Raw genomic sequence first — 19,666 nt, forward strand, 5'->3', positions numbered from 1 at the left:
TCCAAGATTTTCATCCTTTTCTTGGTTGTGTTCTTGAGACAAGGTAGGCATAGCCCTCCTTCCCCAGCTCACAGATCTCTCATTTATCAGGAATTCCATTACTGCACTCTTTCCATCCAGTGCAGGTAATGCACAGGGCATAGTCTTTCCTCTCAGGAGCCCACATCAATGACTTAATGCAATGTTGCCTTTTCTTATTCTTTCTCGGGCTTAGCCTGCAACATCTTCATGTAGTCTGTGTTGCAGTGAAGAATCCTTTTATCCCTGGTGTTCAGGCTAAGAACTGGATTAGCTGACACTACCAAAGCCTGTTTTCTAAATCTATTCTCTTCTGTGTTGTCCAATCAAATGAAAGCCTGAGTTTTAATTCACTTCTTTATTTCTGGAAGAATCCTTCTACCAAGTTTCAGAAATATTTGTGGTGGAAGGGGACAAAATTTGATTGCAAATACTTGTAAATATCATCCCATAACTGAGCATTAAATTTGGGGAAATAACAGCAAGGTAACTGACATTAAATGTTATATTTATTTTAATCACAACACCTTTGCATATAGGACAATTTATATATGCAGTATTTATCTTCCTTGTCTGTCCTTTTGAGTGTAACTCATACCATATAAGGAAGGTCTTTATATACTTTTCTGTGTTTTTGTTTTCTTATGAGGAAAGGTATTCAAGGATAACATGAAAATGACTAGAGAGAGGAATAAAGGCTTAGATCCTGGGATGGGAAGCATTGTGCTTCTCACATTTCAGAACACCAGGACCCCAAGGAGAAAGACTTTTGAAAAGCCTGGGATTTAATGATACTGTTGCCTGAATGGTATGAAGTTCAAAGGAAAAAAAGGAGGCCATGTCCTCCCCATACTTTATCTCAACCCAGCTGTGTGTATGGCACAATAGATACCATGAGCTAGAGTTGTTCTCAACTAGAGAAATTTATTTTCTAGTGACATTTTCACCTATCCCAGCAGAAATTTATAGTTCCTCAAGGTCCATCACATACCTTGGGAATGGGGGATTCATCCAAGTATTTGTGCTGTCTTCACTGTTGTGTCAGATTGGGGGCAGTACTGTAAAATTAGAAATTGTTGGTCAAATGTCTATCACTTTGACCCAACACTTGATATGTTTCACTTGAAAGGAGGAAAGATTTATTTTGGCTCATGCTTTCACATGGGTCAGCTCTATATTATTTGGCTCCATTGTCTGGGCATGTGGTAGAGGCAGATAGTCTTGGTAGGCAGTGCTTAATGGAGAAAACTCCACCTCTTGAAAGCTGAGAAGCAAAGAGAGAGAGAGCACCAGTTTAAATCTGACCTTCAAGGCTTTAAGGACACATCATCAATAGACTAATTTCCTTCCACCAGGCTACAATTATGAAAATTTTTACCACTTCCCAGAAATGCCACAGGTTGGTGACCAAGTCTTTTAATTCATAAACACTTAAGAAACATTAAAAATTCAAATCACAACTATAGGAGGAAATGGAGATCCTGGAACATGATGCATAGCATGTGAAACAGGATAGTATTTCAGAGGGCATCTGCTTTTGGAAAAGAAGAATTGGATTTGATTCCTTTATTGGCTATGTAATTTCTGCATAACAGGTATAATTTTCCCAAAACACTAAAACAATATGCCCTGCAGTTATACATATAAAGCACTATATAAATGTAAACCCCATTGCTATTTATACTAGCCACATAGGCGGCACATGCTTGAATGTGTCTGATAGGTACTCTTTCCTTTCTTAACATTCTGTCTTAGGTTTCAAAATCTTATAACACACAATATCAACTTCATGTACCACCTTCTTGTCCACATTCCTACACAGAGGTACACTTACTTCTTTATGTGTGTGTTTCAGTCAGAGTTTACTAGGGAAACAAATATAATACAAGATTACAAATATGTAAGAAATTACAAGTTCGGCTTACAATGGTCAGCCACAGAGTTGGATGAGGAAGCATGCAAAGGGTGTCTGCACCCTGGAGGCTGAAAGGTCCAGTCCAAGGTCTGGGGCTTACTGTAGTGTTTTGTGCAAGTCCATATCAGGAGGCTGATGGTTCTGTGAAAGAACTCTGAAGAATCTGTACAGGAAGACTAAAGAGTCTACACCAGAATGTCGAAGAGTTCCACGTGGAAGCCAAACAGTCTGCAACAGAAGCCAGGAGATGATGACTAACCTGAAGGTGAAGACTACAGCTCTTCCAAAGAATCAGCAATCAGTCCTTCCTCATTTCCTTTTTTTGTGTGCAGGCTACCCACCTGGGGGGTTCCTTTACACCCACACCATCTCTGTACTTTTTTCTTGCATAAACAGAGGTAGTAATAACACTAGCCCCCTGCTGAATCGCTTAGTTAAACTTTTAAACTTCTCAAGTTGACACAATGAACAACATCCTAGAGCAGTGAGGGTATGTCTTCTACACCCCAGGATGTAGAACCACTGTATTACTTAGTTAAGCTTCTAGACTCCTCAAATTGACACAATATATAAACATTACAGTGTGTTTCCCTGCAATCTCACAATCTTGTCTGAAAGCTGGTGCAACTCCAGTCTTACTAGTGTGTCAAAAATATTTCTTATTACCTAAACTGATTTGATTGTGGATTCTTTCAAAATTGAGTTTATTCTGACAAATGTAGAAATGGATTTTGTCACAGAATATTGGGAGGAACATGCTGTACAATATAAGGTTTCTAGAGCAGCACACTTATGGAGAGAATGGCTCCTGTTGGCTGGCTGTTGGCTGTTCCCATATACTGAAAAGTTTACACCAAGTCCTATATATTTCCATGTCACCAGGATATGGGCTTTCTCAGATGGACCACCTGAGAAGAAATTCTGATGGGAAATTGACCATATTGTACATCAGGGAGGTTAGGGGCTCAAAAGAAACTTGAAAGAATAAAAAATGATGGTACGTGTACAGACATGAGTATAGAAGTGAAGTCATCTTCTCCCTAATTATTAATTCATCAAATAAATTCTATTCTAGAGATAATTATAGAATAATAAAACTCTGTCCAAGTTCACTATAGTTGCAATTTGATGGATGCAAAATCCAAAGATATGGATTTTGTTATGAATTTGATATTTTCAGAGGTAGGCATACACACTTTATGTAATATTTTGTGACCTATCATTGAACCTGGTTGGTGATTACTTCTAAATGGACTTTCCTGTACTCCTGTCACATTGCACATGGGCCTTGGGGGAAAAAATGAGTGAATGTTATCACAGACAGGAGTGGACAAACTAGCAATTACTCTCATTCAGTGTTTTTTTTTTCATCTCCACTCAGCCTCTCCTCTCTATCAAAAATTCAGCTTATCACTACTTAAACAGAGGGACTCAGGTTTCCCAGACTGATAAACAGCAGCTCTTTCAATGAAATTAGCACAGATTCTTTTCTTCCCTGGAACAGAGATGGTACAGGCAAAAAATAATGTGGATAGGTTATCTAGATTGTATCCTTTATGTGTATCAAGAGTTATCACAAAATCAATTTTAGAAGTGATCCTTTAAATCACTTAAATGTGGGATATGTATAGCAGTGTGAGGTTGTTGTCCCAGCTACTGATGTGACTGAAGGAAGATTGCCTAATCCTAGGAGGTCAGAGGCAGGTTGAGAAGCATAGTAAGATCCCATCTCAAGTCCCCCCGCAAAAATTTCGTTGGAACAAACTATAATGCCTGTGTTAAACACAAAATGTTACAAGAACTCATGTGGAAAGCAAAAGACAAATGAATCTTGTAAAAATGTAAAATAGGAGAAGCAGTTTTGTTCTTTGCCATCACAAAATGTAAGCATGAGAACTCAGCAAGGGGAAAAAGGCCTGAATAAACTCATGAGGCTCCAGCTCCATGACACAGACATCACTCATCAGATCCCACCTCCTAACATTGCAACACTAAGGAATGATATTTTGAAGGACACCATAGATGGATGCAAGCTGAATTTAGGTGTGGTGGAGATCGTGTGGGGAAAAAAATGACCATACCCCACACTGAGGAACTTCTAGACCTTCATCAATTAACATGGGAATCCAAGTGTAGGATTTCAGATGCTGGAGGAAGCCATGGTGATCCCCTAACCTCCAGTACTTCTTGATGTGAACATATTAAAAACTGGGCTTTTAAAGATGTAACTCATATGAAATAAAATAGATTCACCCTAACATAATAGGTCTACAGTGCTTATACATGGCAATTTGCACCCCAAAAAGACCATGAGGCTGTGAACCATGTGATAAGGAAGTGGAGCACTGCTACCAAGCCAAGTATAGAGTCCTGGAAAGAGACCAAAGCTTCCTTCAGTTCCTTGGTCTTGTATTTCTGGTCTCCACAGTGGTGGCCAGAGGAATCTCTTTTGTTCAAGTCTCCACATCTGTGGTATGTGGTCACAGCAACTGGAACTCACTGGTACAGATGGTTAAGTGCTGCCTTTTCTGTTCATAAAAGATGATCCTGGCTATGAGTGCAAGTGGGGAGGTTTGAAAAAAGGTAATTCCTTTGTATTCATGAAAGAAACCTTTATTATAACATTTGATTTATATTTTTCAGCATATCCAGAGAAACATAAAATATGTAGCTATTCATTTGGCATCATCTGTTGTCCTGGCACATGTTATACTGTGTAATGTTTAAATAGGTTTCTACTTGCATATGTCTTAAAATATGTATCACTCGCTTATGCTGAAAACTTTCAACATATATTCTAAAGCTTTTTGAAATATGTGGTCCATTATTGTTATCCATTGTCACCCCACTGTCCAATAGCACAGCAGAGCATTTTATTTTTATCTAACTGTAACTCAGTCACTGTTGATCACTCTTTCCCACTCTCCTTCCTTCTTATTCTCTTCAGATGCTGGTAACCACCCCTGCACTCTTAACTCTTCTGAAAGCAACTGTTATAGATTCCATGCATGTATGAGATCACATAGTACTGATTATTTAGTACCTGGCTTACATTACTTAGCACAAAAATCTCAACTTACAACATAATAAAGCATGCATAAACAAATCCAGGCAAATTTAGATCCCTTTTTGTTATTGAATGAAAATCAAAATCACATGCTTGAGAAAAGATACCATCTTTAACAAAGATGGTGCTCTATAAAATGGCTATATGAATACAGAATGTTGACTCTAGACCCACTTCATCTTTGTGTTCAGTGAAAATCAAACTGGATAAAAGATATAAATATTAAAACAAGAAGGCACAATCTATGGGAAGTAAAACTAGGTAAGGATCTTGAAGACATAGACACAGGGGAAGACTTGATGAACAGAATCCCGAATGTACAAAAAATAACATCAACAAGAATCAATAATTAGGATTATATGAAATGAAAAAGCAACTTCACATCAAAGGAAACAAACAACAGAGTGAAAGGACAACCTAAAGAATGCAAAAACAGTGGCCAGGTTGTCCTAGGAAAGAGGACTAACATCTAGAGTAGATAAAGAGGATGAAAAAAATTAGAACCATACAAAGTAAAATACCCAGTTAAAAATGGGCCTTTGAAATGAATAGCTACTTCTCAGAAGAAGGACAAATGGCCAATAAATGCATACGAAAACATGGTCAATATCTCTGGCAACTAAAAGAGTAGACGTTAAGGGCTAAGGATATAGCTCAGTGGCACAGTGCCTGCGTGGCAAGTGCAAGGTTGTGAGTTTGATTCCTGGTACCAAAAATAAATAAATAAAATTTTTAAAAATAGACCTTAAAATAAAGTGAGATTCTTTGTTCTTTCATAAAGGATAATTACCAACAAGAAATTAATTAATAACTAATTCTGGCAAGGATGCAGGGAAAAAGGAGCACTTCTCTATTTTTCAGAATGGAAACTAATACAAACACTAATGAAATAAGTATGTAGACTCATCAAAAAATGAAAATACAAATTGCATTTCATCCAACTATACCCCTTGTGGGTATCTTCCTGAAATATTCAGTGACATCATATCAGAGTGATACATGCATAGCCATGCATAACAAGAGTTAAATCTTGAAAGTAGCTTATATGACCATAAACAGATAGGTAAATCAATCAATCAATAATAAATGTGGTAGTTATATAAATGAAGTACTACTCTGCTATAAAAAAGGAAAATTTGAGTGATTTGTAAGGAAAATGGATGTACCTTGATATTATAACATTGTTAAATGAAATATATGAGAAGCACAAGATTAAAGATTGCATTCTGTCTCTTACATGAGAAACCCAGAGCATAAATAAATTAAAGATAAAAATAAAAGAGAGATGTTAGGAGACAGAAATATAGGTATTTTACAAATTGGAAGTGGATGAAGATGGGGTGAAGAAAAAATGAATGTGGAGGGAAGGGGACAGAAAAAGAATTAAAATGTGTTCTGTACTTGTACCAACTTCTCATAATTAATATAATTATATGTACTAGAAATAAGAAAGTTGCACAGGAAAGTTTAATGTCAGAAGACTTTCATAGGTGATCCCCTGTGTCCTTTAGCTGTATCGTGTTGATGAAGGAATAATCCTGTTTCTAAATCCTGATTCCAAATCTATTTTTTAAAAAAGTGAGGACCTCTTTTCTGTCTCAAACTCTCTACAGCAGCACACATTAGAGTTCAATGTTCCTGAATAGAGGGAGGAAGGCCAGGAAAGTTTCAGGAAGGTAACTGGAAGGAATCCATAGATGGGAAGGAACTTCAACACCTCGGAACTCATGGATGACCCTCCAACCAACAACATCAAAAGCAACGTGAACAGGGGCTTGGAATCTGAGCCCAGAAACTACTAAGGCAAAAACTTCAACACTATTTCCCAACCTTCACTGTGTGCAGCTATATGCTAGGGTAGCATTGATTTATTCACTTCCTATAAATCTGTCCAGGAAACAAGGTCCACATGTACCAAGGCCATAGCCATATCTGTCTTCAGGGAACATGAGATTGTGTGTTTTGAGTTGAGCTCCCTGGGAATTATGTTGCCCAAAAAAGTGAGAGATGTATTCCCTTACAAATGTTTTTTGTTTTTGTTTTTGTTTTTGTTTTTCTTCCGGTAGTAGGAATCGAACTCATGGCCTTGCACTTGCCAGGCAAGGGCTTTGCCACTGTGCTAAATCCCCAGTCCCTCCCCTTACAAATGTGAACACTGAGCTTCAGGGAGGGAGGGAGGGAGGGAGGGAGGCAGAGAGAGGGAGAGAGAGAGAGAGAGACAGAGAGAGAGAGAGAGAGAGAGAGAGAGAAATTCAGATACGGCCAAGTGAGTTTTCTCAAACATAATAATTTCGTCTTCTCTGTCCCTGAGTTTAGACACTGTCTCCAATCATTGAATCTTGGGTCTGTGCCCTAGAGCTGGAGAGCCTGGGATCTCTATACTTGGTTGGAAGCCCTGGGTATTGTCCTCTGAGGCCTCTCTTCTGTGACTCAGTCAAATTATAACCCCCAGACGTTCAGCATCAGCCCAACCCCAGAAAATCCCCAGATCTATGTACAGAGCAAAACTTTCTCAACAACCTGTGTTTGGTGAGGGGGGAAATTGAAGGTTTCCTGTGTGGTTAAGCTGAGTCTCATGCAAATGAAAACTGCCACTTGGACAGCAAGTGCAATTCCAAGTCTTGCTGTTCACAAATTTAGTAAGATTTTTAAAGGGTTCAGCTCACCCTTTATAGTTATGAATTGAGTACATTTCACTGGAGAAATGTAGGAAATAAGAAGAGCCCAAACATGTTACACTTGCCCCTCCAAAAAATGCCTTCTTCAAACATGCCAAAAGCTGCAATATCTATGTGTCTATGTCTGAGCATCTCAGTCTCCATTGCAGTACTCACACCACCTGGACTAATTTGTAGGTGATATCATGTCAGTGAATGAAAGCTCATGATCCTTGACTCTTGAGGATTCTCCTCCCTACCTGTCAGCCTTCTGGGTTATTTTTTTAGGTCCTATGCTCTTAGGCCATGTGTGTTACATTCTAGAAGAAAATTTTTCTACATTTTATTTATGTACTGTAACTTGGAATACTCAGATTAAGGGAGACGAGATAGCTAATCTGGTGTTGGAAATTTCAAGAAAGCCTAATGTTGAGGCTGTGTCATAGGTACTGTTGGGTATTTTAGCCAGCTCTAGATTGAGAATCAAGACCAAACAGCACAGCTCAATGATTTTAAATGTTCTTTGAATAGAAAAATACCTTTGCTGTAATTGAAATCTTCAATGTAGGAAAAGAGGATAGTGTGATTGTTTAAAAGGGGAATATAAAAAGAAGCCAAGTACTTTGCATCAGGAATAATACAAAGGATAAAATGAGGGCATAAGAACCCCAAGATCCCTATGCTTTGCAGATACAAGTATGGAAAATTCAAAGACATTGAGTGCTGAGCCCTAGGATAGCTTCCTGAAGAAATGCTGCCTGGAAATTGTGTTCCTGGGATTCCTTTCACAGTGCTCAGTCATCCAGGCATTCAGGGCCTTGCAACCATAATAATGTTAGCGCCTATAGCAGACCTTGGAGTCAATCACCACAGGGCACTGATTTTCTCTTCATGCAGAATGCAAGATGTATGGGATTGTGGAGGCTTCTACCCAGATTTAAAAACAAGTCCCGTGAGGTCTAGCAGTGTGCTTCTTAGAGGACAATATGTGAAGCTGTGAAGGCAAAGCCAAAATTTCAGTGGAGAGCAATGAAGTTGGTGAATCTCTGAAAGAGGATCATCTGAGGGAAGCTGCAACAATTGAACAAAGCCAGCCCAAGACAGAAGCCATAAGAACAGTACCTGCCAGCAATGCCCTAGGGGTGGGACCTCACAAGGAATTTGGAGAGTATATCTTGATAACTCTTTCCTTGAGTACTAGACCTGAAGCTACAGAATTATTTTTTTCCCTGATGGGTTCTTTCTGGATTTGGCTCCTTTCCTTTCTATCTTATAATTTTTAGTTGGAATGGAAATATTATTTTCCTGTGCCATTGTGTGTTGGCAATATTTAACTTAGTTTTTTTACTTTATACAATGTCTCACAGCCTAGGGTTTGCTTTCAATGTCAGAGAAAACTTTGGACTTCCACTTTTTAGCAATGCTAAATTATTAGAACTTTGGCAACACTTAGAGACAGACAAATTGTAATATATAGAGAGAAATGTGCAAGACTTTTTTGTGTGGCAAGGAGCAGAATTCTGTGGTTTTTATCTAGACACCCCCATCCTACTGATAAAAAAAGGATCATGCATGCAAAATTGGAGATTCTGAGATTCTGGAAGATGGCTGGATTGTGGGGGTATTATTGCTGACTTGCTATTACAAGGTAGTGCTGGCCAAAAGAGGCAGTTCACTGTGGGTGTGACGTGGTGTCCTAAAACAGTATATTTTCGTTTCAGCTCCTCCTATTTATTTGAATCTCCTGAAGGCCACCTTGACATCAGCATAATTCCTCAGCATTAGGCCTTTCCACTATGCTGTCGACCATGCAAACTGTGAGTAACACAAACCTCTCCTGGTTTAATTTGCAGGTATTGAGTCTCAAAAACTAAGAAAGTCACAAATATTGCTTCATTCTGTCTTTCTAGTCATGTGTCTAATTAACTCTGTTCAAACAAGCATCTGACTATATGTTATTTCACTTTGTGTCTTTTTTTAAGATAGGGTCTCATTACATAATTGAATCCAGCCTTGAACTTGTGGTTCTCCAGCCTTAACCTCTCAAGTTCTGGGATTGCAAGCACAGGCTACTATACTCAGCATTTTCTGTGTCTTTGTCAGTGTTTTATTGGTTTCAAAACCTCTTTTCCCTTTTTCACTTCCTTTTCTGTAAAATAACTTTAAAAATTCTTGATCCTCATGGGTTTTCAGCATTCTTCTTTAATAAGAGAGCGCATTCGTTGCTGCTGTGGAATTCTGAACACATATACAGTTCTATCCTTCGTTTACTGAGACACTGTAAGTCTGGTTCTTGGCTCGGGTAAGCAGAGGAAAGAATCTCAAACTTCAGAATAACACTAAAGATCCCAGAAAGGAGCTTTATGTTGGTCAGTCCAGCGTGACACTCTGAATCCACTCATTCTCCACCCTGACTTACCTTACATTACAGAAAGCCCTCCTGGGCAGCCTCCTGGTCCTGGCCACCTTTGTGACTGTATGCAAAGCCCACTGCTACCTCCAACCCCTGGTTCAAGGTGAAGGTGATTCTCTTCCAGGTAAGTCTTCATTCTCAATGTTGATTACACTACTGTTGCCTGGAAGATAGGATCTACTGTGAGGTGAAGGCCCTTGAATCAATAAGTGAAGCTGTGTAAGGGAAGATACAGATATGGACTCAAAGAGAGTTTTCAATGTGGCCTGTGTATAAGAAAGCAATTCGCATTTCTGTCTGGCTGAAAATTGTCCGGAGAGCTTTGCAAACTTACTAGTGTTAGGCTTCATGTAAGTCTAGATGAAACAGAATCTGTGTTGTCAGAGCTGCACATTCAAAATTGCTTGGTTGGGGGCTGGGGACTTAGCTCAGCGGCAAAAGCACCTGCCTGGCAAGTGCAAGGCCGTGAGTTCGGTTCCCGGTACTGGAGAAAAACCCAGAAAAACCAAAAAAAAACAAAACAAAACAAAATTGCTTGGTTGACTCGCACATGAATCCAAGGATAGTAACTACTGCTTAGTCCAAAAAGGTATTCAGACTTTGATGTTCATGCCAAACTGAGGAGTCTTTCTAACTTGGAGGTGCTAATTCAGGGGACCTTCAAGGAGTTGTTAATGTTCCATGTCCAGGGTGGCCAAGATGATGCTGAGGGTGGGAGTTCAGCAAGATCATGTGGCCCCAAAGGTCTCTGCAGCAGTGCTCAAACTTTCTTGAACATTGGGATCACTTGGTGAATATTTTGAATGTGAGGGCAGCATGGGTTTTTACCCAGGAATCTTGATTTTATGTTCTATGGTAGGGCTTAATGTAGATTTTTTTTTTTGTACTACATTGTTTCAGTATGCTGATTTGCTCTGGTGCTGGGGATTTAACCTAGGGCTTTTTACATGCTGAAAATGAAATCTTTCACCAGCCCACACCTGTTCAATAAACACTTTTGAGTCCCCTTGATCTCCACTGCACAAGTGCACATAGTATTGAGAGCCAAAGTGAAAGGAAGAAAACTCAAAAGTACAGAAATGAGCATTTTTTAGAGCTACTCCATGGGGCGAAAGTTGATTTAAAATCAAAGAGGAGCCCCTTAGTTATTATTTAAATTCTTAGTCTGAAGTTAAACTTAGAACAATTTTAGTTTGTTTTAGAAAATATTAACAGTTATGGACTTCTTAGTACTGTAGTTCTTTTGAGGATTCATAGATCACCACTATCATATATGGCTTCTAAATTATCTATCTCCTCAAGCCAAGGCCTGGCCTCAATGTCCTCAAAGACCTGTTCCTATTTCATGACTTGGGATCTCTACTGATGGTGCTGTGGTGACTTTTTTTCAGTATGCAGGGATCTTGATGGAACCACACACCCAATAAACTCAACATGGATGTCTTGGAACTGTACTAAGTGTGTTTGCTATCAAAATAAGTTGGAATGCTGCAGTATGTGAGTATCACTCCAGTAGTGATCAAGAGGGTATGTGGTTGTCCCCAAGGAACACCTCCTCCCACATACAAAATTCCTTCTTTCAGGAGTTTCTTTTGTTTGTTTGTTTGTTTGCTTGCTTGTTTGTCTTTTTGAGACAAGGTCTCACTGTACAGTTCAAGCTGGCTTTAAGCTTCCTTTGTAACCCAGGCTGGTCTTGAACTCACAACAATACTCCTGCCTCAGCCTTCCCAGTGCTGGGATTACAGGCTTGCACCAACATGCCTGGCCTCTTTCATGTGTTTCTAAGAGATTTATTTTTATAGCATTTTTAGACTCACATTAAAATTGAGTGAAGACTGAGATTTCCCATCTGTCTGCTCTATAGGCATAGCAACCCAGACTGTCAACATCCCCAGGAGCAGTTCCATCTACTACCAGTGAGAGTCTGTATCCAAAAGTGACTGTCACCTAGATGCCACAGTGTCCATGAGGGCTCACTCTGGATTTGATGCAGGAGTTTAATTTTAGTCCTGTATTTTGTACTGATCATGTTCATTTAGTAGATTCACACTGCTGTGCAACAGCTGCACCAATTATCCCAACAGTCCTTTTATCTTGGACAACTAAAGTTCAGCATCAATACAACCATCACTTCCCTCCCCTGGTGCCCCAGCCCTTGGCCATCACTGTTCTCCCTTCTGTATCTACAAGCATCACACAGCTGTTCTAGGAGATTCATACACTTGCATGCACTAAATATTTCAACTGTTGAGATGCCTTCACTGAACTTAGCATGAAATGCTCAAGGTCTATCCTTATAGCAATGTGTGCTAGAATGTCCTTTACTGCAAACATTGTGACATTAAATTGTATGGACAGAACACGTTATAGCTATGGTTTCACCTGTGAATGGGCACTTGACTTGATTCCACTTCAGTTTTAATCCTCTTTACCTATTCATTATATTTATTCTGGAATATCCGTATGTGCATGGTTTCTGGAGAAATGAAAAGAATATTCATTGGCCAAATGCCTTTGTCGAATTTGTCTTCATGACCACTGTAGCCTTAACCTTGGAGGAGTACAATAACAGAAGTATTGTAAACACAGTCATAACGAAAAGATGGGAGTTATCAGGAGTGATCTTCAGTGCACTTTCTCTGAAACCCCGTGTTCCTTCACTGCTCATATTGAACTGAGGGTAGCCTAGGATTCTACCAGTGCTTCCTACCAGTTTTCTGTGGATGTCAAAGCTGTATCACTTGGTGGGTAGAGTGCAGATACCTGAGCCATGTTCAAATGAAGCACCTTACTAACAGTCCACAGTCCTAATATCTCTATCAGTAAGCTCTGGCTTATAGTGTTTTCCAAGAATAGTGTCTGTTTTATTTGTTTTTTGTAGTCATAGCAATGGTTCCAGGACTCAGGCATACTAGGCAATTGTTCTACCATCCACCTAATGTGCATGCCTAACAGGAGTGTCTTTGCAGGAAGAAGCATTGTTTAATGTAGCATTTCCCGAACATGCCTCTAAGACTTACCGTAATAGAATCTCAGAGAATCCTACATATACCACAGAAACTAGAGGAGCAAAAAGATCACTTAACCTGAATGCCCAAATATTATGAGAGTTAAACTTTCTGGAAAGTTCTTCCCACAATGGTTGAGTAGCCTCTTACTTAGTGCATAGTGGAGCAATGGGAGAGAAAGTTTCACTACCAGGCTGAGACAGATGTCAAGTGCATCTTCCCAGACATTTTAATGACTGAAAACAGCCTATTTCAGCTGTTTCTTGATTTTGTGGCTCTTAAAAGTAGACTTTTCTTGGTAGCAAGTAAAAGTTGACTCTGAAGCGTGATTGAATCTCAACCATATCCTGTAATAGTCCAAATTTCCTCCCTCACAAGGGAGCATTTCCACCTGTTTTCTAAATGGTCACCCATAGAACAGTCATCTCTCATACTTGTACAACCATAGGACCTTTTATTTCACAAAAGTCAAGTGAAGAAGAGTGAGTACAAATCCTGGCAGAAAAGTGAAAAGACCCTCAATGCTGGACTCAGCTACCTGAGTCTGAATATCCTTGAACTTGTGTAATAGCTGTGTGTTCCCTTGTAAGTTTCTCAGTCTCTCACAGTCTCATTCCTCACAATAATCTGAAGATTGTCAGGTGGAAGTGAGAAATAAATGATATTTAGCATAGTTATCCATTCACTTACTGTGGTTGTTATAATTTCTATGGGCCTGGTCTTTGGCCCTGAGCCTAGGACAAGGACAGACTCAAAACCATGTGTCCAGGTTGGAATTATCAGATGGGAATTATCAGGAGTGATCTTCAGTGTACTTTTTCTTAAACCCTGTGTTCCTTCACTGCTCATATTGAACAGAGGGTAGCCTAGGATTCTGCCAGTGTTTCCTATGAGTTTTCTATGGATGTCAAAGCTGTAGTACTTGGGGGATAGAGTGCAGATTTTTTATTCTTTCCTGCCATGTTTTCTGTCCCGTAATTCATGCTGCTTTGCTGTAGGGACATGGACTCAATTATCCAATTATCAGAATTAGCTGTCTCTTCAACTTTAACTGTTTCACTTCCTACCATGTATGTTTTCTCATGATCTTTCTTTCGTGGAGGCAACACGGGCTTATTTAGTTAATCGTCTCTGAGACAGAGGCTCACTGGACAAAGCAGGGGGGTGTTCGTGTCTCTGTTTGACACAGGCCCAGCCCCACAAGCCCTGAACCCAGACAGATAAGAAAGCATCCAGCCTCCCGGTGGAGGGGTCTAATAACAGGAAAACAATGTTCTCCCTGAGATTCTCAGCTGTTTACTCTCTCATGCTAGCTCTGGTTGGAATTAAAGTTGAATCCAGTGATGGGTCCTGAGTCAACAACTTAATCCTGCACAATGATGGAAAAATTATACACATTCTTTACCTACCAAACATGTTTTTAAGATTAGGTATCTTTTAATGATCACTATTTTATTTATAATTATTTGCTATATGAGTAAAATATATATTATGTAAAAATTTTAATTTGATAATTTTCAAGTTTAAAATTCACGGACATTGACATTCACATTATTGTTGAAACATCACCATTTCCAGTTTTTTTGTTGTAGTATTATTTGTTTGCTGTGTGAGTACTTTTGATCAATCCCCGGCCTTCCTCAATGCTGGCCTTGAAATTTCAATCCTTCTGCCTCACCCTCCCATGTACTTGGGATTATATGGATCCCACAATATCTGACTATTCCCAAAAGTTTTAATGATCCCAAACCCTAACGCTGTATTCTGTATTCTATAATTTCCATTCCCCTTTTCTGCCCACCCCTAATCCGCAATCTTCTAATCTTCCTTCTGTCTAAGTGACTTTTCCTCTTCTAGGTAGTTCATGCTAGTGGAACTCATGGTGCTTGTCTGGTCTGTTGAATTACTTTTCTGAGGTGCTGCCCAACATGCAGCCCTGTTGATGCACATTTCCTCAGCTCCACAGTAATAACACCATGCGTTAGAGCTCCATGTGTGGTTTATCCATTGCTGTGTAAAGAGACTTCTAGATGCCTGCATGTTTGTTTATAGTGAGTAAGACAGCTGGAGCACACACGTGTGTTGACATTTTTGTTTTTCTCTCTTTAAAGTTCTAACTGTAGTAGAATTCATAAGTTATATGCACTTTGGGTTTAACTTCTGATAACTATCAGGCTTACTTCCTCTGTTGTTGAACCATTTCCCATTCAGATATGAATACCATCACTTCTGAATTTTAAAATATTTTCAATGACATTTTCTTATAGGTGTGCTAAAAACTTACATTTTGTATAGAAATATTGGAAAGTACAACAAAAATATTACTTTATTTATAGTTCTACTTTCTAAAAGTAATGGCAATTAATAGCATTTTTTCTTTTATCCTTTTGTGTACTGGATATCAAACCTTATATAGTCATTTGTGAGGCTATTAGTTAAATAAATAGCTCTGCATCATAGTCTCTCAACTCATAAACACTTCAGAATATTTTGTAATGCCACGGAACCAGTTTTTAGTCTTAATGGAGGGGGACTTTAGAGCCCAATGTAGGATTCCATATTCTGCTTTTTCTTACAGGATGCTGTATTAAGGGGTATCTATTATGCCTGGTCCACTGGCTCAGTGCCCAGTGCCTTGGTCCCAGTGATCAGATTTCTGCCTTCCTCTTTAGTGTATCCTGAAGGACCATAAGTGTTAGTGCTTAGGGTCCATGTAGTGAGCATTGAAGAACCACACTGCTTTGAATGGCTGAGAAAGAGATGGAAATGATTCTCTTATTAAAGTATAAGTCCAGTATCTCTACATGAGGGGAAATATTTTCCCAAAGTACTGTTGAATTTACTGCTTCTGTACATGTAAGGCATTTTAACCCTTCTTCAGTGTACTTGAAGGGGATAGAGAGCACAAAGCTGGGCCCCACTGGATGTGAGTTGGATTTTTCCAGGAATGTGGCCCTAAGTTAATTATATTTCTTTTGCCTCTTTGGACTGAGACCTGGGTTGGCTCCCTTGCTTCTGTTGGTGGTGTTAGCAGATCTGGTAATAGCTCACCACATGATGTGAGAGAGCACTTTTTACCACATTCCAGCTGTGTCAGTGCTGACCACCTCCTAAATAGAGAGAATGGGAAAACAACTGCCTGGATAAGACTTCCCAACCACAGTGTGAGGCAACCCTGTCCTTGACCTGTGAGAAAGTGTTCTGCTTTCTGGGCATACAGGGATAAATGGAGGATATACGTGAGAGCTGCTGTCTGTGCTCTATGGTACAGACAGATCTAGGTGTCTGGGACGTACCTTAAGGCTCCCAAACAAGGTGTACCTTAGGTTAGTGATGGGTACCCAAGACAGCATCAGTTGAGAACTGGCCTGGGCAGTGGAATGGGGTGACTTTTGTTCTTGTCCTTCTAACAGCTGTGTTCTTTCTCCATGGCAGACTCCATATACCTCTTCAGTATGACAAGTCCAAATGCCACACCGTGTTTCACACGAATGACTGTAGCGTCACTGTTGTGCAGACTTGGGATCAACCAAAGCCTTGTACTTTCTATGTCCGGATACTTGATGTCTTGAAGGCGGCCGAGCGTGTCCTACTCCCTTCTCAGAAACCACCATCCTCATGTTAGTAGTATCACCACAGGAATAGTACAAGAGAAAGTCTACCTCATTCAGTTCATCTCTCTTGATTTCTACCAGTCTGTGATTGTGGAGCCCTGCCTATCAGTAAAATCATTCTTGAGCAAATCCTCGAGTATGTATTTTTTAATATTATTAATTATGTGTGTAGTAATTTAATGTACATAACAAAGCCCACAGACATTTAAAGGGGTAGACAAAATAATATAAATTAAAGGTGCAGCATGATTCCCACATTGCAGTTAGTCTTCATGCATCTCTCCACAGAAAACACTGCTACCTCTACCACTTCTCACACATCACCCTCTGCTGCCTATGTCCTGCAACTTTGTGAACAAAGAAAAAATAAGTGTATCTTTGAGATGATGTTAGCTCTTTATTCAGTTTGCAGAATTCGTGTTCAAACTCTAGCTTTATTTCAGGTAGTATCATAACTACTTTGTCCTCACATTCCTCCACATATACCTGAAGTCAGGACACGGTGGGAAAAACAGCTTGATAAATTTCTCACAGAAAGATATACAGACCATCAGCAAATCAAGGCCAGGGCTCTGACAGTGTGCCCCAACCTGAGTACAGGGATCTCTGTGTCTTTTGCTGTGCACAAACACTCAGCATTAGGTGATTTCAGTGATAACCCACGTTTCTTTTACTGCATGTGTGTTAGAGAGTGTGTGCTTCCATCATCCATTATTGATTGTTTGCACCATGCAAGGTGCTAGGCCTGGGATCTAGCAGTGAATGGAGAGGTCAGACTCTTGCTGTGCTGGGGCTTAGAGTTACTCTGCACCTGACAAATATCAAGCAAGCAGCTGTGGGCAATTGATGCAGTGCTACAATTCCCCACACTGACCATCATGTTCAAACTTGCTATGAGGATCATTTATCATATGAGGCAGCCCCTCAATTTTATCATCTTTCTGGGAAATTAGAATGTGCTTTGTCCAACTTTAATTCCAGTAAGTCTTATTTCAAAGTTCTTATCATGGTTCAAAGGAGACTGGGAGACAAATAATTTGGGGCACAACTTCTTGGGTTCCTCTGCTTGAAGAGTTAATTGTGTCTGATTTCTACTGGAGTCTTGGTGACCTCTAGGACATCCTCTTCTAAACAACTATATCTTCACCTTCCTTCCCTTCACAGACTCTCACTGTTGCTTATTGTGAATACATGGGTTTAGGTCTTTTTCGCTTTGCTCACAGCTCACCCTCCGAAGCACATCTAAAAGTCTTCATATCCTGTTTTGCCACATGCAAGCACAACAGGTGGACTTGAGTGATATGAGTTATGATCTCGATTCTCATAGTTGTTTACTCAATCTTTAAAAAAATCACCTCAAAATTTATACAATATTTATCCCATCTTTGTATCACACTTTAAGTATGCAGTACAGTTGTGCTCGTTTCATTCACACTGCTGTGTAGCTGTCACCAATACCCACCTGCTGCACTTTCACCACAGATATGGAAATACTGTAGCTATGAAACAGTCACTGTGATGGCTCCCATCTCTCCCCTCCTTGGCCAACATCATGCTGTTTACCCATGAATTTGATTCTTTGATTTTGTGGTTTTATATGCAGGTGGATATGAGGAATGGGTTCTTGTACTCTTTAGCACAGTGGGACAACTATTCTTGACAACAACTAATTAAAGATGTCAAAACACTAAGAGAGAGTATAATTCATGTTCTCCATGAATGGAGGTGATACATCTCCCAATTAAACTGATCTGCTCTTTATGCTTTGTGTACATGTATTGAAAAGTCATAATGCATCCCATAAATATGTACATTTACTATGTATCATGTACAAATAACAGTAATTGGCTGGCTCCAAGGCAAGGCAGCATGGCAGAGGAGCATGTTCATGGAATGACAGGCAGGAGACAGCAGACTTCTTTCTCTTCTTCCCTTTATTTTCCACCAGGGAACAAGCCTATTTGTTGGTGCCACAACCCAGGGTGGTGCTTTCCTCTGCTATAATTCTATCATCCCATCCAGAACTATGTTAAACCAATGAACAGGCTGATTCAGTATCAAACACCTACAATCTAGTGTCACATACCTGTTATTCAGTCACTCCCAATAGGCCCACCTATGAGTTCATAAGGCCGTGAGAGATCAGCTAGGTACAAGATACAACATGAAATAATACCTACCTTGCAAAAAACAACAAGCATTGATACCATATTGTCCATATAACATAAGCAAATGTCATTATTTTCCCATAGTCTCTATTTGAGTCCAGAATTACAGATTGTATTTAGTCATGAGATTACTTCAGCTACCTTTAATCAGAAACCACAGATCAGCCTTTTGTGAACTTCGACAGCCTTGATATTTTTGAAGAGCTCTGGCAATTATTTCACATAACAAGTTCCTCTGAAAACACTTAGGTATACATTTTTAAAAGCAGGAACACACATCATAGTCATTCAAGAATTGTAAGTTAAAACATTGAGATTGCATTTCACTCCAGAAAGAATGCCTACCACCAAAAAATCAAATAATAACAAACAGCGGTGAAACTGTGAGGATAAGGAACACTTCTTCACTTTTGATGGGAGTGTAAATTCATACAATCAATATGGAAATCAATATGTAGTTTCCTCAAAAAGTTAAGATTAGAGATTTCATTTGAATCAGCTATTCTTCTTATTATCTTCCCCATCAAGTTAAAAGCATCATACCACAATGATATATACACACCTTATTTTATGGCAGCACAATTTATAATAGGTAAATCTTGTAAAGAGCTCCAATGCCCATCAAAAGATGAATGGGTAAAGAAAATGTGGCTCCAGGAGCGGCAAGGCTCCTGAGTCCGAGTTTGCGCTGGACGCATACCACCACGATTCCCAGCTGAAATGCTCGCACAGAGCCAGGTAGGCCCCATCCAATCCCTGAGAGCAGGACGTGAGAACAAAGACCCCACGGACATTACAGACTGAGT

The 19,666-nt window shown here is 39.6% G+C and overlaps 1 protein-coding gene across 1 annotated transcript; it reads left to right on the forward strand.

The window, feature by feature from the left end:
• Positions 1-9,391: 9,391 nt before the first annotated feature.
• Positions 9,392-16,799, forward strand: LOC102023640 (beta-microseminoprotein-like). Its single transcript, XM_005412549.1, has 4 exons — positions 9,392-9,474; positions 10,089-10,194; positions 11,462-11,567; positions 16,514-16,799. The coding sequence occupies exons 1-4, from the start codon at positions 9,454-9,456 to the stop codon at positions 16,701-16,703; spliced, it is 423 nt and encodes a 140-aa protein (XP_005412606.1). The 5' UTR covers positions 9,392-9,453; the 3' UTR covers positions 16,704-16,799.
• The last annotated feature ends 2,867 nt before the right edge of the window (positions 16,800-19,666 follow it).

This window comes from Chinchilla lanigera, unplaced genomic scaffold (genome assembly GCF_000276665.1).
Source record: "Chinchilla lanigera isolate Chin_1 unplaced genomic scaffold, ChiLan1.0 scaffold00155, whole genome shotgun sequence".
In the NCBI taxonomy this organism is placed as follows: Eukaryota; Metazoa; Chordata; class Mammalia; order Rodentia; family Chinchillidae; genus Chinchilla; species Chinchilla lanigera.